This window comes from Eucyclogobius newberryi, unplaced genomic scaffold (genome assembly GCF_026437365.1).
Source record: "Eucyclogobius newberryi isolate DKJ021-1_F unplaced genomic scaffold, fEucNew1.0.hap1 SCAF_2, whole genome shotgun sequence".
Classification (NCBI taxonomy): Eukaryota; Metazoa; Chordata; class Actinopteri; order Gobiiformes; family Gobiidae; genus Eucyclogobius; species Eucyclogobius newberryi.
This window is the reverse complement of record NW_027315834.1, coordinates 21416140-21436711: the sequence shown is the minus strand read 5'-3', so window position 1 is coordinate 21436711 and position 20572 is coordinate 21416140. Positions and strand designations below refer to the sequence as shown.

Here is a 20572-nt window from a genome sequence, read left to right as displayed (position 1 = left end):
CACAATCTCTTCACATTGAACCAGGCTCGTGTGCTTCCTATATGAGATAAAGCAGGCCTGTTGTACACTTCAATCAAGGCTTAAATAATGAACATGTATTCCTTTGGGGACCTACACCTTGTTACCTCATACAAGGAATTGTTAATCATAATGTATCATAAATAAATAACCTGACTAACAAATACTCCCTAAGGTTAATGGTGTGAATCAGTCTTGCCTCTAAAAGGCAAAAAGAAAACAACACTATAAATGGACAAAACATGGAATAATTATAATAAATAGGTTGCTTTCATGTGAAATCACAACATTGTAGAATCAATATAGTTTAATATTGAGCTGGAGCAGGTCAGAATGATGTGGTGGGATTTGTTGTTAGATTGTAGATTTGTTGACCTGGTTTGTGGTTCATAACTCTGTAATTAATGGGCCAACAATCCACATGAAACAAAAACGGTCACAATGTTCAATGACTTGTCAGTGCAAATTAACAAAAGTTATATTATTTTTTCACAATAGTGAAAGTGGTGCATAATTCAACACCATAGCTTGTTGTCAGTTGAAATATTAATATGAGTTCGTGGAGCCAGTCCCAAACAAATAATGATAAAGTTCAACGTTTGTGGATTTCTGTTTTGGATATTTCTTTCAAAAACACAGAATCTCACATAGTTACACAGGCCCCGCCCACCCTGTTACACATCATCAAAGTCTAAAACGTGAACACAAACTATTAAACAAGTAGGACTTTGTCGACCCTCTGTTGTCATCTAGGACAGATATGACGATCGTTGACAAGTTTTTCCATCCTTTTTATCTTGCGTTTGTTTTTGGGCATAGGCTTGTCATACATGCCAGTCTTAAGAAGATGTTCCTTACTGTGATGTACCTGAGCACCGTGTTGCAACTGAAAAGAACAGAGGGCTCTTAATGGCCTCAACAGGACCTGGAGACAAAATTACAAGGTCACTCACTATGTGCTTTGTAATAACATGGTAATTTAGAAACAAAATTTTCATACAAATCTTATATAATAAGTAAATGTATGCTGAGTAAGCTCACCTCTTGTATATTATCATTGCGTTCGAGGATGGAAAGAGTGACAGCAGCACACTCCAGTGTGGAGAGACAAATATTAGAGGGCTGAGTCCGAATCACGTACTGACTTGAGATAACTCTGTTGAGCTGTATCTGTAATACAAATGATAAATGTATGAAAGTTATATATAATTAATATTTTTGTTATTCATCATTTACCTGTTTGGGCAAATGGAACATAGTATTTTTGAGGAACATGTTTTTAGCCTGGCTCCAAGTACCGTCAATGAGAATAACATTATGTTGTGTGTTAAGTTTCTCTTCATCAAGTTCCTCCAGATTCTGGGCGTTTGGTCCTGGATACAGGATTAGTGTTTTTCTATCCTGACAAACTGCAGCCAGATCTGGATACCTAAAATATTAAGAAAGATCATTAACATGCCAGTAAATAAATGTGATATGTAAAAGAAGACTGTTGAACACTTACCTTTCCTCACTGAATCTTCTTCCGACAATCACGTTACATTTACCCTGAGGCAAACATGCAGCAAGAAGAGGCACAGTGCGAAGAACTCTGCTTTCCTGTGAATTATTGTTGTAGTACACGATTATAAAGAAACTTAATTCAAGTGTATCGTAATTGCATTGTTTGTAGAACAAACTTACTTCATTGGGGTGCTGCACTATATATAAACACGTGGATACATCAAGGGGTTGTTGTGGAAGAAAGGGACAGAGACAGACCTTCTCAGGACGACTACGTGGAGGACAAGACACAAATCAATTCAATCACACAGTGAGAAAATGTAAAATAACACGATTATTGGTCACTTTAAGTTACATTCCATTATGAGTCATTTATAATTTAATAGTCATTAATATTTAAGTTGACTTTTCCATAATTGAAATGGCCTCATTTAATAACTTAAACTGGACAAAGCCCGTATTTCTATTGGCAAATATTGAAAGTCCCACTAGCTAGCGTTAGCATTAGCATTCGCCTTAGCTTAGTGCTCTCACCGGCAGCGTAAGCACGTTGGTCTTCTGTCTTCAGTCTCCACAGGAAGAACAGTTAGCTCACCAAAAGCGTCCTCTAGTACATTGTCTAGCTCAGCTGAAGAATTGTCGCCACGTCTTTTCTCTGTTTCATCAGAATTGCTGGATGCACAAAAATGACCATTGTCCATTGTTGTGTTCGTTATTGCCAACTAAAAGCTCTTATTTCCGAGTGCTCAAAAACGCACCTTCCGCCGATGAAACTGCAGGCCGGAGGGACAGCACTCAGCCGCAGTCTCACGCTGCAGTTCTCTTCTCGAACATTGCAGGTCCGTTTTGAGACTTTTTGAGAAAGCGTCACCTACTCTTGTAAGATAAACTGACTGATGGATTCATTGATATTAAATTGTTTTTTTTAACTATATAATGAAATATGTATTTTATTGGTCTATTCAATGTATTTTTCAATTCAATGCTTCGGAGAGCAGCAATGGAAACAGATTAAACAATGTTCATATTAATGAATGAAGAACAGCACAAAGTGGTAAACATATGAATGTTTCAAATAAAAACTACAAGTACATAATGTTGTCATATATACATATTTTGTTTCTTCTATATAATGTACAGTTTTTCTACCTTAAGTTAGTTACAGGATATGCAGAATACCTGTATATCCTGTAACTAACAACACTAACTTACAGAACCTTTTTCTACAATATTCAAAATGTTGGACAGCGTTCTTATAAGCTACTTGTGTTACTTAAAAAAAATAATTTCTTTGTTATTTTTTATATTATTGTTTTGTTTCTTGAAATAAATGTTCAGTAAATAGCCATCCAATTCTTAACTTCACCAAAACATTAGACAAATATATTATTTTTGTAAATGTTTATTATTTGTGTACTTATTGAGGTCTTGATTCCAATGAGTTCTTCTTCTGGTTAAATAAAGATAAATCAATTAATAAAATCAAACACAATCACATTGAAATTACATTGCTTCTGCAAGAAATCATTTTTATAATCCCACACATTTTTCATACCTTTAAGTTTGTAGGTATCCGGATCGGCGTCACCGGGGCCCCATCCTGGAGCCAGGCCTGGGATGGGTGCTCCATGGCGAGCGCCTGGTGGCCGGGTCTTACCCCACGGGGCCCGGCCGGGCACAGCCCGAAAGAGCGACGTGGGGCCGCCCTCCCGTGGGCCCACCACCCGCAGGAGGATCCATAAGGGGCCGGTGCAGAGAGATCTGGGCGGCAGTCGACGGCAGGGGCCTCGGCGACCAGATCTCCAGACACAGAGACTGACTCTGGGGACATGGAATGTCACCTCGCTGGGGGGGAAAGAGCCTGAGCTTGTGCGGGAGGTTGAGCGATACCGACTAGATATAGTCGGCCTCACCTCCACGCACAGTTTGGGCTCTTGAACCCATCTCCTCGAGAGGGGCTGGACGCTCCACTTCTCTGGTGTTGCCCGCGGGGAGAGGCGGCGGGCTGGTGTGGGCTTGCTGATAGCCCCTCAGCTCAGCCGCCACGTGTTGGAGTTTACCCCGGTGAACGAGAGGGTCGCGTCCCTCCGCCTTCGGGTGGGGGACAGGTCTCTCACTGTTGTGGCGGCCTACGGGCCGAACAGCAGTGCAGAGTACCCGGCCTTCTTGGAGTCCTTGGGAGGGGTACTGGACAGTGCACCGACCGGGGACTCCGTTGTTCTACTGGGGGACTTCAACGCCCACGTGGGCAATGACAGTGACACCTGGAGAGGGGTGATCGGGAAGAACGGCTTCCCCGATCTGAACCCGAGCGGTGTTCAGTTATTGGACTTCTGTGCTAGCCACGGATTGTCCATAACGAACACCATGTTCAAGCACAAGGGTGTCCATCAGTGCACGTGGCACCAGGACACCCTAGGCCGGAGGTCAATGATCGACTTAGTTGTCGTGTCATCAGACCTCCGGTGAAGAGAGGGGCAGAGTTGTCAACCGATCACCACCTGGTGGTGAGTTGGATCCGCTGGCGGAGGAGGAAGCCGGACAGACTTGGCAGACCCAAGCGCATTGTGAGGGTCTGTTGGGAACGTCTAGTGGAGCCCTCTGTCAGTAGGGTATTCAACTCGCACCTCCGGGAGAGCTTCTCCCATGTCCCGGGGGAGGCTGGGGACATTGAGTCCGAGTGGACCATGTTCTCCGCCTCCATTGTTGATGCGGCTGCTCGGAGCTGTGGTCGCAAGGTCTCCGGTGCCTGTCGTGGCGGCAACCCCCGAACCCGGTGGTGGACACCGGAAGTAAGGGATGCCGTCAGACTAAAGAAGGAGGCCTATCAGGCCACTCTGGCTTGTGGGTCTCCGGAGGTCATCGACGGGTATCGGCAGGCCAAGCGAGCCGCGGCTCGTGCTGTCGCAGAGGCAAAAACCCGGGCCTGGGAGGAGTTCGGGGAGGCCATGGAGGAGGACTATCGGTCGGCACCAAAGAAATTCTGACAAACCGTCCGGCGCCTCAGGAAGGGGAAGCAGTGTCTCACAAACACCGTTTACGGTGCGGGTGGAGGCCTGCTGACCTCGACTGGGGATGTCGTCGGACGGTGGAAGGAATACTTTGAAGATCTCCTTAATCCCTCAGTCACGTCTTCTGAAGAGGAAGTAGAGACCAGGGACTCGGAGGCTGGCTCATCCATCACCCAAGCCGGGGGTGGATGAGATCCGCCCTGAGTACCTAAAGTATCTGGATGTTGTAGGACTGTCTTGGTTGACACGTCTCTGCAACATCGCGTGGCGTTCGGGGACCGTGCCTCTGGACTGGCAGACCGGGGTGGTGGTCCCTCTGTTCAAGAAGGGGGACCGGAGGGTGTGTTCCAACTACAGAGGGATCACACTCCTCAGCCTCCCGGGTAAGGTCTATTCCAAGGTACTGGAGAGGAGAATCCGACCGATAGTCGAACCTCGGATTCAGGAGGAGCAGAGTGGTTTTCGTCCCGGTCGTGGAACACTGGACCAGCTCTATACCCTCCATCGGGTGCTCGAGGGTTCATGGGAGTTTGCCCAACCAGTCCATATGTGCTTTGTGGATCTGGAGAAGGCTTTTGACCGTGTCCCTCGGGGTGTCCTTTGGGGGGTGCTCCGGGAGTACGGGGTCCGGGGCCCTTTGCTCAGGGCTGTCCGGTCCCTGTATGACCGGAGCAGGAGCTGTGTTCGCATTGCCGGCAGTAAGTCAGACCTGTTCCCAGTGCATGTTGGACTCCGCCAGGGCTGCCCTGTGTCACCGGTTCTGTTCATAATTTTTATGGACAGAATTTCTAGGCGCAGTCAGGGGTCGGAGGGGGTCCGGTTTGGGGACCACAGGATCTCATCTCTGCTGTTTGCAGACGATGTTGTCCTGATGGCTCCATCAAACCCGGACCTGCAACATGCACTGGGACGGTTTGCAGCCGAGTGTGAAGCGGCTGGGATGAGAATCAGCACCTCCAAATCCGAGGCCATGGTTCTCGACCGGAAAAAGGTGGCTTGCCCTCTCCAGGTGGGTGGGGTGTCCTTGCCCCAAGTGGAGGAGTTCAAGTATCTCGGGGTCTTGTTCACGAGTGAGGGAAGGATGGAGCGTGAGATCGACAGGCGGATCGGTGCAGCGGCTGCAGTGATGCAGTCGCTGCATCGGACTGTTGTGGTGAAGAGGGAGCTGAGCCGAAAGGCAAAGCTCTCTATTTACCGGTCGGTCTACGTTCCTGCCCTCACCTATGGTCATGAGCTTTGGGTAGTGACCGAAAGAACAAGATCGCGGATACAAGCGGTCGAAATGAGTTTCCTCCGCCGGGTGGCTGGGCGCTCCCTTAGAGATAAGGTGAGGAGCTCGGCCACACGGGGGGAGCTCGGAGTAGAGCCGCTGCTCCTCCACGTCGAGAGGAGCCAGCTGAGGTGGCTCGGGCATCTGTTCCGGATGCCTCCTGGGCGCCTCCCTCGGGAGGTGTTTCAGGCATGTCCCACCGGGAAGAGGCCCCGGGGAAGACCCAGGACACGCTGGAGAGACTATGTCTCTCGGCTGGCCTGGGAACGCCTCGGGATCCCCCCGGAGGAGTTAGAGGAAGTGTCTGGGGAGAAGGAAGTCTGGGAGTCCCTGCTCAGACTGCTGCCCCCGCGACCCGGCCCCGGATAAAGCGGCAGAAGATGGATGGATGGATGGATGGGTATCCAATACAGGAAATTCAAGGTAAACCACAGTAACAAATGAAAAAAGCATTTGACGGTCTAAGTCTACTGTAATCAGAAATAATTTCCATAGAGCAGGACAGAGACAACAGCCAGTCCCCAAAGGTGCTCCTCTGTTCAATGGAGGTGCTGAGGGTCGTCCAAACGTGAGCACTACAGAGCCGCCTGCCTCACCCAGTGTTTTCCTTGAGGCTTCAGCTCCAGCAGACCACAATGTAGAAGAAGACACTGGAGATGATCCGCTGGAAAAACAGCTGATATCAAATGAGAAAATGGAAAAAAAAAGCGATTTCATAGATATTAATATTGCATTGCAAAATGGCAATGAAATATTTTTATTATAAAGTATTTTTCTGCTTTCATACTCACTCAGTGGGTTGAAGCTTTAAGATGTCCCTTTATAGTATAAACTAAAGGTACAAACTTTTAAATATGTGACACTGACATTGTAAACATGTTTTGAATGCATGAAATCACTTTGTGACAAAAATACACATTATCGATCATAGATAGAGCGATAGATAGATATAGAGAGATATAATTTCATCTCCATCCCATAGGCAGACTCATTGTTGACCGAGATGATTATAATGGGCATTATAATGGCCACATGTCTGATAAATCTGGTCGGATAAGTAACTGAGAGTTATTTTTGTGGTAAAAAGACGTAAACAGCTGAGTGTAAACAATGCTCAATGCCTCAACAATCCAACATCAAAGTGAACCATTTCAGAATAGCAGCATTTGTTTGTGTTTGTTCAATTCACTGACAATGTATTAAAAAAATAATAGGTGTCCAAAATGGAAGACAAGACATAATTGTGTGCAATGCAAACAAGTGCATGTCTGGTTTTATTATATATATTTTTAGTCTTAGTATACCATTTCAAAACAGATCATCTTGATACATTTGGGCCATTGCGCTCAACCAGAAGCATATTTTCATACAAACTGCCACAAAAAAGGCTTTAAAATCTAGGTATGTTTAAAATCAAGCTGATCGTTGCCTCCACTGCAGCAACATGTTTTTTACACATTGCGTAAGTGGCACCAGAGATGTGGAGTGGGGTGTCCAGTGAATATTTTGGAAGCTTAGCCTATTTATAGATTGGCTCAAGATCTGCCTGATCACTTCACACATGCTCAACACTAAATGGACTGTCTCAGTTTAAAACTCTCTTTCTAGTTTGAACAGCAACATGCAAGGCTTATTGACAGACAGCATTGACCACATTTTAAATTGCACTTAATTTTAACTCAGATAAACCCCAAGTTCACCATTAGGTTTATGAATGACAGTGTAAAGCCGTACTTTTCTAAAGGATTATACACTTCCCTGTCTCTTTTACATCATCATGTGGAACTTTTGTGCTCTCTTCTTTCATTTCCTCATTTGACACAGTGGTAACCTCTTCTGACACATTTGCTTCTATTGTTTCATTGTTCTCCACAAAAGCTGTATCTGACACACTCACAGTGGTGTTTGTTTCAGAATCAATGACTTCATCAGTTATTTCTTCAGGTGTTGTATTTTGCGATGAGGTGGGCTCACTGAAGGTCTCTTCTCCTTCACCCTCATCCGCTGTCTCAGCTGGAGATGCTGTTTCTTTCTCTTCCTCACGCTCCTCCTTTGCACCAGCTTCCATCTCTTCTTGTATGTCAACAGGCGTAAGAGGTGCCAAGTCAAGGCGAACCTTCTGAAGCGATGATGCTTTCAGCCGTGGAGGAGCAACAGGCAGCTGAATATCCATGTGTTCCAGTGGTTGTTGATGTATGATCCCAATGTCTTGTTTTTCATGCACAGGTATGACATCAACAAAAGCACTCTCCCAATCAGGATCGTCAAGAGGAAACTCAAGTGCGTCTGTTGAGAATTTTGCCACACTTTCTTCCACTATTACAACTTTTTTCTTGGTCTTTCCTTTGTCTTTTGTTGCTGTTTGATCCTCATCCTCTTCAGCCAAACGAGACAATGGCTCAAAGGAACATGGAGATGAATTAGCACTAGATCGAAAGAAGTCTGTTACCTCTTCTTCAGAGTATGATATTTGATTGTTTTCAGGTTTGGAAACCATGTTATCAAATTCATACACATCTTGACATATTGTCCGGGGCGCATCCGTCACAGATTTGACCTTTTCCTTTTGTTGTACTAAAACAGGTGTCTCATCTATTAGCGCATACTTCTCTAAGTAACCTCTGGCTTCTCTGTCTGAATGCCTGCTGTGAAAAGATTTCTCAGAGGACATACTTTCGGTATCCTCTTCCTTTTTTCGACTTCCCGTTGCTTCTTCATAAAGGTCTGTGTAAAGAAACGCCATAGCTTTGGGCTCTTCTAGCAAAATGGGGTCAATAATCTTTGGCGGTCCTTCAGGTAGATAAACAGGAGTTAAAATATCTTCTTGGCTTCCAAACAATGTGGCACCAGTTTGTTTTAACGAAAGTCTAGAGGGCACACGTCTAGTATTATTTATAGTTTTATCAGTTGTTTTGCTGTAATTGTCAGTGTTGCCATAGAAGACGTCATCCAGCAGCTCACTGGTCATTTCTTCCAAACTAATGTTGTCTACATTTTCCTCATCAACAGATAATGTTGAAATGTTTCTGTTGACTTTATCTTGACCAGTGTTTTCAGTGTCCAGGGTTGTAATAGCTTCTTCTTGTTCGGTAACGGCTGGGCCACCTGGAGCTTGGGCATCAATCAAGCTGAATGCCTCAAAATAATCTGCATTAGGGAGTTTCCTTGATGAGGGTTTGGGTACTGGGGCTCCCGGAGGATCCATTGAATGTACACCTGTAGCTGGTAATTGAAGTCCCTCATTTTGCACTTCAAATATTTGCTCATGGATTTCTTCATTAGCTTTAACAACAGTACTTGCCTCCAAATACGACAAATTGTCCTCTATCTCTTTGCTCTCTTCCTCATCTACTGTGGCAATTTTAGAAGGGACTATAATGTTCAGAATTTCTGAGCCTTCAGACACAAGCCTGAATAACATCTGCTCTTTATCTTTGGAGGGGTCAGTGGCCTCTTCCTCACATCCATCTATATCTGCTTTGACATTGGGTTGAGAGAAAGCAACAAGTTCTGGCCTACTAGAGACGTTGTCAGAACTTCCCAAGATGAAATCTTGCTGTATGCCCCCTTTTCCTTTTGACCCATGTCCTTTCTCTTTGGTCCTCTTTTGTCTTGAGATGAGTTCTTCATCCATGACAAAAATGATTTTGCCAGCTGAATTGGTTCCCGAAGGAGCAGGTCCCTCGGCTGTAGTCGTACTGAGCTCTGCAGAGAGATTTCCCATCTCTGATGCCCACGGTGTAGTGCTGCGACTTGGAGTAGTCTCCCACTCAATGCCACTGTCTTCCCCTTGCATGGTCACCATGGAGAAGGATGAGTCCATCATTAGACACTGCATCTTTGGTTGAATATTTTCATCATGGACAGCCTCAAGGAAACTTGTGGAAGTAAAGAAAAAGTGCCAATAAAAACATTGTCATTATATTGGCAGAACCATGTTTTCTCACAATTCATGAGCTTTACATTGGCAGGCCAATCAGATAATAATGGAACTGCAACTACATTTGTTATTTTTTATAATTACCTAGTTTAATCAAGTCTATTACCTATTTTGTAGATTTTCCACTTCATCTCGAGTATCGTTTTCTTCAGATATATCTTCATGTGTCAACATTGTCATTTCTTCTGCTCGTGAAAAGTCTTCTGTAAATGGATCCATTGTTATAATAGTGTAAATAAGTAGTATTCTCACTGCAAAGCAACTGCAACTGCTGCTCTGTTCTAAGTGACTGGGCTGCACAGTGAGAGCACAGAGTTTACATGCTCAGCATGATCTTGAAATAGAAAACTAGTCTTACCGTGTTTCAGCTGAAGGATTTGCAACATGACTAATACATAATCTGTTTATATGTTCAAAATTATTTTCATTGAGATGCAACAAGTCTTAGTATTCTTGTTGGGTCTACATTATTGCAATAGCACAAGGTGTTTGTGGTTTCTGTAATTCAAAAATTGTTGATTTTAAGGAATTTGGTGTAATTACACACTATTTTAAGACAGTGCATGTGTTTTACTTATTTCTATTCAACCACAAATCTTACCATAGTCCAATTTGAGCTGGTCAGTACAAAGTAAGCAATTATAAGATTATAAGTTTATTGGAGCAGGTTAATTACACAGGCTGCTATTGTGAAAAATAGAACTAAAAGCACTAAAAATAGTTTTGAAATAGACTCTGAATGTCATATATTATGTACCATCACTAGAGTTGTGGTGGTACAAATGTGGCCCTCAGGGTTCCTGTTAAATTGGCCCAAACAACCAAAAGTAGTACTTTTTACAGTCAAATTGGAAAAGATCCGCTCTCTAACACTTTGATGTTATACAGACATAACCTCATTAAAAGGTGTGGTGGCTCATCAAGTGCAAAATGTTGAATGATTCCCTTCTTTGTCACATTGTCTGTGGTTTAGACACCCCTGCTCTAGGACATCTGATTTAAGATATAATCTAAAGTGAAGAAAAATAAAAATTAAAGATGCATAAAAGCTGGTATTTTTAAATGCTAAAACACAAAAAATCGACAAAATTAAATAATATAGCAGGAGTGGGGCAAGAAGCTATTCTCCTGAGGCACTAAACCTCCTGAGGCAGGAGGAGACACAGTGAGGAGAGAGGAGGCAAGGAGGCAAGGAGGCAAGGAGCCCAGGAGCGAGGCAGGAGGAGACACAGTGAGGAAAGAGGCAGGAGGAGACCCAGTGAGGAAAGAGGAGGCAAGGAGCCCAGGAGCGAGACAGGAGGAGGCACAATGAGGAGAGGCAGGAGGAGACACGAGCTGATGGTTATTGGACAGACTTTCCTCAGGCGCTGCTCAGACCAAAATGGATAGCGAGAATTATACTTTTTATATTATTATTATCATCATTATTATTGTTATTATCATGACCACACCAATGTCTTTATTTTCAGACAAAGTGAACATGTGCTATATTGTTTTAATGTCACACTTAACAAGAATATGTGTTGTGTTCAACAGTCCTGATCCTTTGCTGCTGTCCCTGCACTTGTGCTGCTGCAACAAAGTCAACTCATCAGAATCAGAATCAGAAAAGTTTTATCGCCATTACCAATGGCGAATTCACAGTCATAGGAACTTGTCTTGGTGATTCAGTGAACAGATAAAAAATGGCTTACTATGTACACACATTTTACAGTAAAATGTATAAATACAGAAAGTGAACAGTGCAGTGAGTGATTGATTAAATCAGTGAAAGTGACAGGTGTTTGAGAAGTGTTCATGAGTCCAGAGAAACTGTTGTTGTGGTTCTGGTCCGGATGGACCGCAGCCTCCTGCCTGAGGGGCGTGGCCTCCTGCCTGAGGGGCGTGGCCTCCTGCCTGAGGGGCGTGGCCTCCTGCCTGAGGGGAGTGGCTCAGATAGTCCGTGTCCAGGGTGAGAAGGGTCAGCTGTGATCCGATCTGACTGGAATTTAGGAGACGAGATGAAAGGAAGCGAGGACGCAGGATTGAGACGCCCCCTTGTCCTGACAGGAGAGCCGCGTGACCCCTGTACGTGCACGTGAGGGAGACGTGATGACGTATGCAGAGACATTCAGATGAATGGGATGAGCGACCACAAGCATCAGCAACATCCACGATCCTGATGTCAGATCTTTCACTCTATCTTTATTGGAAGCGTTTACTTTTATAGATACTCAAAGTGTTTGCATTTTGCATGTGTGAATGGCGGTTCTTGATGACAACCAGTCAAGGACAGTTGTGGAGATGGAAGAATATTTATATATTCTTCTAAAAACATCGGAGGTGCATGTTTTTCCTAAAACACGTCGGCTATGTGTTTGGTAGTGGGCGAGACGGGCCGCGCGTCGGAGGCGCCGTGATTTGACGAGCGTTAATGGGACATTGGACGTGAGGAACCTGTATTTCTGACCATCAGCGTGGACACTGCAGGACACACGACGTGGTCCTCTGAACATGTAGCCCGTGTCCACCACAGTCCCGGTTTGTGAAGCGGACACTGGCCACGGCTGCTCGGGGGGGACCGGGGACAGCGATGTCAACTGTGGACAAATGAGATTTACGGCGCGGGTTAAATCCGCTGCTAAACGCTAAACACATTTAGCCCGGACGCGTCCAGAGTCTTCTGTCTCCTCAAACTGTGCGCGAGCAGCAGCAACTTTCGGACCTCGAATGGCCAAACATCCCGCACAGATCCGTCCCGTTCATCCCGTTCATCCCGTTAATCCTCCGGTGTGAAGAAGTGCGGCGGGACTGAAGCTAACCGCTGCTAGCGCCCGCACAGCTTTGGGCTTTCACCGACACATTCGGATCAAACCAGCCCGTCATTTCAGTCATCTGAGGCCGGGACGGGACGACGGAGGGACGAGGAGCATGTCGGACTGAAAACACTCCACGGTGGCTCCTGGGAGGTCCTTCAGAGGCAGGGTTTGTCCAACGAGTTACCGAAAAGGGGGCTCTAAAGCCGCTAGCCGCCTCCACCGCCCGGGTCACACCGCCCTCTCCAGAGACCACCCGGAGGGACCCCGTCTCCTCCGTGAGCGGCCACATTCTGCAACATGGGGTATGTAATGTAATGTAATGTAATGTAACGTAATGTGATTCAGGGTTTATACATCTGCAGCACAAACGGAAAACATGGCATTTTCTGACATCGGCATCCAGTGAAAGTGCTTAACACCACTCACCCCGGGACCCCCAACCCCCTCTTATTATGTGTGTGCGCAATCCTCATGATGAAGCCATATCTCCCACAGCATCTGACGTGTTTTAGATTACAGGGGCCAGAAGATTAGGCTGGACGCGATGAAACGGGCTGTTGTGTGAGTGACAGGGGCTAGTTGTGCTCGTCTTGTCCAGTCGATTATTGTGAGAAAAAAATCACATCACGATTTAACGATTATTCGTGATTATCGAGACCAAACAACCGTGAGATCTTTAATGTTCGTTCCCGGGGTCTAACGTGTTACTGTTCCTCAAGTGTGTGACCGGCTTTATGAAATATGCATGAAAAATAAGGTAAATGTGACACAAAACTGCCAGATAAAAAAGTTTGTGGCCGATAGATGGAACTAAAAAGACTTGGTGATGGTTTTAAAATTGTCACAGTTATTATTTTGTTGTTCTTATGATTATAGTGTGACCTGAAGAATCACGATTATTGATTCACTTTCTAATCGTGACATCCCAAGCCAGGATTATGACCTTTCTGTATTTTTTTTGTAGTAGTCCGATAACAATAGTCGCTGGATATTATGTCCAGTCAACAGCAAAGTGAAAGAACATGTCTTTAGATGCTTGAGTTGAGGTTTAATCATCAGACAAATGTGAAGTGTCAAATTAGTCGCAGTAATATCACCTTAAGCCCGTACTTCTTCAAAGTTTACAACATAACCTCATTTTAATGTTGAACCTGCTCTTTTTGTTGCATTTCCCCCACTATAAACCTTACACATCTTCACAACAACAGCTCTAAATGTCATATGTGGCTGTGGGATTTCCTCGTCGCCTATGGAGACCTGCAGATGTGTGGTGATCCTCCTGGTCAAGAGCGACCTAGTTCTTACTCCACATGAAAGCAGAGGATGTAGCATGTGATTTGGTTTGATGTCATATTGTGGTCGTGTGGGGGGGTGAACTGCTTACCTCCTCGTGCGGCGCAGTAAGTCTCAAGCCCATATAGTGCTCATAATCCAGCCGGTAAAATCAATTTCTCAAGACAACGGGGGGCTTGCGCTGTTCGTTTGCACCCAGAGCCTAACTGCTGACCCTCTCGTGACCTGGAGAGCGTTTGTCTTTAATAACCACCAATGAACCTGGCGGTGCTGAGTGGACGCACCCAAACGTTAGGCGTGTGTTGTGTTCAAAACCTGTAGTAAACGTCCGTCTACGAGCTCGTTTGTGGCAGATGGGCGATATGGAGTGGACGGCGAGTCTGTGCCAAGTCCCGCTGCTTTTGCTTTGTGAGTGGGTTATACGGTTGGCACACTAGGATGGGATTGGGCTCAAGCGCACGTGGGAGCATCAGGGAGCGGTGTCGCCGGAGGATGTTCAGTCCCGAGTCACATGGCGGTCACTATGACAACAGCATCGGTCAAGTTAGACGCCGAGAAAGGAAATGCTTTTAAGTTTTTGAAATGTTGAATTCCTGCGTGTTTCTCACAAAGTTTACACGGAATCTTTTGTTTCTTAAGTGTTCAAAAGTCTCAGTTGAAAGTCTTGTTGATGGATCCTAAACGTCAAACTGGATTTCAATACTCATGAAAAGGCTCAATACCTAAATGATGAAGAAAAAACTGATTTTATTGGTCAACAGAATGTTCTTTAGTATGTTTTTTTTTTATATTACCATGTGGTCTTACGCTAGTTCTGCACAGGAAAGGTCACATTTTGGTTGTGATTTGTTTCCTCTTGCATAGTATCCATATCTAGATGATCTGTTTTCAATTGGTGTTGTCGCAATACTAAAACCATTTTGATGTTAAGGAATTTAATCTATTGTCGATACTGATTTACATTCCACAATGATAATTAAAAATCCAATTTTTTGGTCAAAGTTTTAGACAATAGATTTTTTTCATGCACAGTTATGGTTCCTTCTTCAAACACACTGGTTGTGTACTTGTTCTGATCAAGATCATTCTAAAACTGTTCACAAAAGGCAGAATTTTTTCCTGTTTTAAAAGTTTTTTAGTTTTTACTTGCTCAAATTAGTGTCAACAGTGTTTTTTCTGTGGGTATTTAGTGCCTTTTGTATGTCAATAACATCTTCATAAATTAAATATATATTATATAGATGTGTAGGCTGGTCTGTTCACTTTCAGACACCTACGCGTGGTCCAACTAAAGTTGCCATTTCCAACAGTTCAGCGCTGCAGGGGCCACGCCTCAAATACAAGTCCTGTCTTGTAAGTAGGTGGCAGATACTATTAATACACAGGCACACTGAAGTTCTGGAGGTTCAGTTGTTTGGTCACAAGGCTGTGGCATGTTGAGGCGCGTGTTCATCTTCAAAATGTGTGGAAATATAAAACATATTTTTCATGTTCCCCCTGGGCTTGTCAACAATCACAAACAAAAAACAAAAACATGACGTCAGTGAAGGAAAAAACAACTTTATTATTGTGAAATTAGAAAAGGGATACTTTTGTGCATTTCATTGTAGACAGAGACTCATCAAAACAGGCCAAACTGCATGCTGGGTCCAGACGTTAAGTAAAACTGAAATAAGAAAAAGTCTGGAGGACCATTAAGGACCATTTTATTTATTTCACATTCAATCACCACATGAGATGTTTCAAACCCTTCTTCAGAACCTTTAACCAACCTAACCCTTGTAGGTCCACTTCCAGCCATAACAGATTTATTATGCTGGGGAAAAAACACATTTTGGACCTACCTCTGAGTTGGCCTGTTTACACCCAAAAATAAAGCGGCCCTTCTTAGCTGCTCATACGACACATGTCACAAGCTTGAAATCACTAGAGCTGATCGAGTGTGGCTCTGATAATGGCACTAAATCAGCTCTAAACTGTAGTCGTTATTCATTATTTATTTCATTCATTATTATCACTCGTGCACCGCCCCTTTATGTGAGATTTTACTATGTCTATGTAATAATAATAATGCTGCTTTGTTTCCTTTGTTTGTTTGACAGAGAGCAACCCATCTTCAGTACACGGGCCCACGTCTTCCAAATTGACCCGAGCACCAAGAAAAACTGGGTTCCCACAAGCAAACATGCCGTTACTGTCTCCTACTTCTTTGACAGTACAAGGCATGTGTATCGAATCATCAGCCTGGAAGGGTCTAAGGTGGGTGAAGGAGGAGAAGACTAAACATGTGACATATATTTGCTTCAGTGAGTTCTCAGACCCTGAGAAGTCCTGTTTAGTTTGAATGGTTTTAATCCATGTGTTGGGTCTGAATAGATGTACAAATAGAGGTTGAGCAATCCTTTTCAGATAATGCTTTTGTTGCAGCATCTCATTTGTAGCAAAACCACATTAATTCATCCACACTGACCTACAAAGCCAAAAACATTTACTTGTGCCATTTACTTTCCACAGTGAATGGTCTAAATGTTGGTAACCAAAAAGAGAAGCCAAAAACAATTGAGTGAAATAAGTCAAATCAAGGAGTTTGCCATTCCCTCCCCTTCAGCCAGGGCCCTTTATGTTTGAGCCTGTCACTAGGAACATCCTGATGTCTGTTTTATACTGATGATGTTTGATTCTTCTCCTGAAGGCTATTATTAACAGCACCATCTCACCAAACATGACTTTCACAAAGACCTCTCAGAAGTTTGGACAATGGGCTGACAGCCGGGCGAACACTGTGTACGGCCTGGGGTTTTCATCAGAGAGCCACCTGGTCAAGGTCAGAGGTCGTGCCTGGATTATGACTTGATATATTATAGATAAAAAACATATAATAATCCTGCTCTGAACTTTTTCTAGTTTGCGGAGAAGTTTGCAGAGTTTAAAGAAGCAGCACGATTGGCCAAAGAGAAGTCTCACGAGAAGACTGAGCTAACCAGCACTTCCTCACAGGTAAGTGCTGAGGAGACACTTGAAAAAGGGTTGGAAAAACATCAATCAAAAGTCTTTGCCTGTAAAAAACAACATTCTGGGGTTTTGTTTGAAATTTCAGAGGAAAACTCTACTTTGCTGGCCATTTTACATTGAAATTTGTTAAAAGGAGACGACATATTATGCTCTTTTTATGCTATTATATTCAACCGTGTAATACGTTTTAGTCATCATCTTAAATTGGCTCTAGCATTATTGAGGTATCTGTATTTGAGAATACAAGAGTATTTCTGTTTGCACCAACCCCATTTTTCAATAATAAAAAAACTATGAATAAAAATCCGCTGCTTGTTGTCATGTAATGCCACTTTAAAGAGGCGTGGACAGGAAGTCAATAATTAAGTCGTTTTAGGTCAATATTGAACAAAATGTAAAATCATAAAATCTGTGAGAGTTGATCACTCTAATCAAATAATCTTCATTAATTGTTGGACAAACAACTAAGTTAGTTTTTATGATCAATTACTCTGCTATGTTTCCCTCTCCAAAACCACTGCCCTCAGGGTGCCGGTGTTAGGGGGAACATGGCACCCGTCAAACGTGGTAAAAAGAAGGTAAATACTGCAGTGAGGACGTTGTCACGCTTTCCTTACCAACTAAACCCTGTTCTTTCTGCCCACTTCAACCTTAAACCCTCAGTAGACACTTGCATAATTATTACTTTTTATGGAGGACCCAAACTGCCAAAACTGTCAATAAATCATGAATAAAATAATGAAAGAAATGGTAATTGTTTAAAAAAAAAAAAGATGTCATCATAATCGACAATTGACAAATAGAAAACACTTTAGTTAACATTTTTCAAAAGGTATATATTAATGTATAAACAAAATATGTATTTGCTGTATTTATTCCGTTACATTCACTCAAATTATATTGATCTATTTTCAGATTTCTACATTTATTAATTATTAATTTATGTGTAGTTTTAACGGTTTGGGTCCACCATGAGTAACATCCATTTATCTGTTAGTTTCCCATCACAAAACTCCTAATGACCCACACGTGCATCATGAAACACACGATGTAGTCACTTTGTTTGAATTTCAATAATCCTGCGTTGCATTTATTCATTAAATACTGTCCTCTCCATTTGACACACACAGGATTCAGCTCCAGGGGAAACACTTCAGGCACCTTTGACCCCAGAGACTGTAAATGGTACAAATGAGGACAGAGTTTCACCTGAAACGCAACATGTCGAAACCCGGGCAGAGCCGCCCCAAAGTGTACTGCCCTTCTCTCACAGGTGAGCCACATATACAAACCTTTACTACAGTATAGTGAGACTTCATTTTCATCAGGGCAACTCTAGTGGGAGCTATTTAAAATCTTAGCCAAGTGCTGCATGTGCAAGTTAAGTCATTCATTCTTTATTGCTGGGCTTTCTGGGGCCCTTAGCACTTTCAGAACACTGCAATAAAGCACTACGTATGGCTCCTATGAATTATACAAGTACAAAATGATGTGCTAAATTAAAGATGATGTCGTTCTGTGTGCAGTGGAAAGTATGTTTTAGCTGTTTCAAAGGTGTTTGTGAGGCAGTCACCAAAGCATCAGCACCTGATACACCTCATATTTAGAAAACCTGAGGGGCCGCTGTGGGTTTGAGTTACAGAGAAGGCATTTGAATGCAGGAGCTTGTGCGTTACTGACACTTGATAGTCAGCATTTCCTCGTGAGGGAAAGGTTCACATATATTCACTGCTCCAGTCACATGCTGCACTTGTGCTGCTCTAAGGAAGGTTCTTCGCAATCATCAGGCCCACATAACAGCCTTTGTTAAAGACACATTTTGGTGTTGTTGGTTTAACAATATTTGTCTACTGCAGTTCACCCAGCGTCAGTAAACACTGGGAGGCAGAACTGGCGGCTCTCAAAGGAAACAACGCCAAATTAACAGCAGCGTTACTGGAATCCACAGCCAACGTCAAACAGTGGAAACAACAGCTGGCAGCCTATCAGGAAGAAGCAGAGAGACTACACAAACGGGTACCATTCAAATAAAAACAGAAAAAAAAACAGATAGAGTATCTTATTTTCATTTTTTGCAGGTGACTGAGTTAGAATGTGTCAGCGGTCAAACCACAGCAATCAAAAGTCAGAAGACCGAACTCAATAAAACGATCGAAGAGCTCGAGTTGGCTTTGAAGGACAAGGAGGAGGTATAATACTTTAAAATATAAACAGCAATATGCAATAAAGATTTGTGTTGTTTTAATACTTTGTTTTAGGAGCTGGAGAGGCTCAAAACTGAAGTGGAGAGTACTAATGTTTTTCATTGCCAAAAAGACTCGCTCATACAGAAACTCCAGGTGAAGTCAACGTTACACTGACCACGCCTAAAGGCAGCGAGTGACGATGCTTTGTGTGTGTGGTTTGCTGCAGGACACAGAGGACCGTAACCAGGCCCTGGAGGCCCAGCTGAGCGAGCTGGAGCAGCGTCTGGAGAGCACCCAGATCGAGAGAGAGGCCTTTCGGAAAAGCCTGCGCTCCCTGCTCCAACTGCTGGACACCAAAATATTTGAGTTGACGGAGCTGCGAGACACGCTGGCCAAGCTCAACGAGAACAGCTAGAAACCAACTGTATGTGCACTTCTGTCACACCAAGTGCATCTGGGACACCTTTGACCTGCCTCGTGTTCAGAAGTCGCCTGCGCCATCTACTGCATGCTCGAAGCCACGACACCGCACAGACATTACAGCCGCTTGCTTTGGACGTTTCCTCTGCAAACTCAGAGACGTCCTGTTTGAAGATATTTTGTTCATCTCATTCTTCTCACCAGTGATCGGTTATTTGTGGGCAGGAAATAACCTTTCACACATTTTGTTGCACGACAAACATTTGATTTAAGTCTAATGGTGAACATGTTCCCTACCGTTTACTCCCTTCTACAATTGTCTTGCACCACTTAAGTAAATTACCCTCGTGCATCAAAGAAGAACCACTACATCTGCTGTGTGGGACAATTATTATTACTTTTAACGGATATTTTATTAGCAATACTTCATGGGTGCACTGGAGTTGTCATTTTCAGTATCGCCTTTTTTACTTTATCAGTGAGACCTTATTTGAGATCTAACTTGAGCGAAAACATTTTTACCAGTCTTGCTTTGGAATATTTAATGACTTCTAATGACAATTGTCAAAATGCACTTGTACGAGCCGTATGACTTTACATTTTCCTACTATTTTTGTTGCAATGTGAATGACAATGATTGAATCCTTTTTGAATTTTTCCACTACCAAAGTTGTCAAAAACATTTCCATATTTAACTTGTCTGGTACATAAGTGTTTTGTTTTGACATGAATTGCAATACTTTAATATTTAGTAATCGAATCAAAGCGCATATTATTTTGCCAAATAATTAGCTTTGCCTTTTGGTACTGGCGTGCATACTGCTGTTGCCTTGGTACAGAAATGCATCAATGGTGGCGAACTGAGATCATTTACTATTGCCAAAAATGTCTCTAATGTTTAACGAACAAAGGACACTTTTAAGGGCTTCTTGTGGTACATTTGAGAGATTTGAGTGTCTGTATCACAGTGACCGTCACTGTGTCGTAGCTTGAAAGGGAATTTGAATTATTTTAAATGTTGAGTACATCACATGCTTAAAACACAAATTGTAAGTTTGACTTTGTAGTAAAATGTCTTGAAACTCGTGAATCTCCATTTGTCTGTTTTAATTATACATTTT

The 20572-nt window shown here is 43.3% G+C and overlaps 3 protein-coding genes across 4 annotated transcripts; 1 reads left to right on the top strand and 2 right to left on the bottom strand.

The window, feature by feature from the left end:
- Positions 1–396: 396 nt before the first annotated feature.
- On the bottom strand, positions 397–2285 carry dtwd2 (DTW domain containing 2). Its single transcript, XM_072454407.1, has 6 exons — positions 2056–2285; positions 1702–1792; positions 1523–1617; positions 1255–1447; positions 1060–1188; positions 397–943 (listed from the first exon to the last, which is right to left on the bottom strand). The coding sequence occupies exons 1-6, from the start codon at positions 2220–2222 to the stop codon at positions 764–766; spliced, it is 855 nt and encodes a 284-aa protein (XP_072310508.1). The 5' UTR covers positions 2223–2285; the 3' UTR covers positions 397–763.
- Positions 2286–6660: 4375 nt separating this feature from the next.
- On the bottom strand, positions 6661–10049 carry LOC140367765 (uncharacterized). Its single transcript, XM_072454405.1, has 2 exons — positions 9849–10049; positions 6661–9680 (listed from the first exon to the last, which is right to left on the bottom strand). Exons 1-2 carry the CDS (start codon positions 9959–9961, stop codon positions 7541–7543), a joined length of 2253 nt encoding a protein of 750 aa, XP_072310506.1. The 5' UTR covers positions 9962–10049; the 3' UTR covers positions 6661–7540.
- Positions 10050–11914: 1865 nt separating this feature from the next.
- Positions 11915–20536, top strand: LOC140367771 (homer protein homolog 1-like). 2 transcript variants are annotated; one of them, XM_072454412.1, is made up of 10 exons: positions 11915–12842; positions 15936–16092; positions 16526–16657; positions 16738–16830; positions 17373–17423; positions 17976–18118; positions 18702–18861; positions 18924–19034; positions 19104–19184; positions 19258–20536. In XM_072454412.1, the coding sequence occupies exons 1-10, from the start codon at positions 12838–12840 to the stop codon at positions 19444–19446; spliced, it is 1122 nt and encodes a 373-aa protein (XP_072310513.1). In that variant the 5' UTR covers positions 11915–12837; the 3' UTR covers positions 19447–20536. The 2 variants fall into 2 exon arrangements, with proteins under 2 accessions (XP_072310513.1, XP_072310514.1); XM_072454413.1 differs by lacking the exon at positions 17373–17423 and having other exon boundaries at positions 11928–12842.
- The last annotated feature ends 36 nt before the right edge of the window (positions 20537–20572 follow it).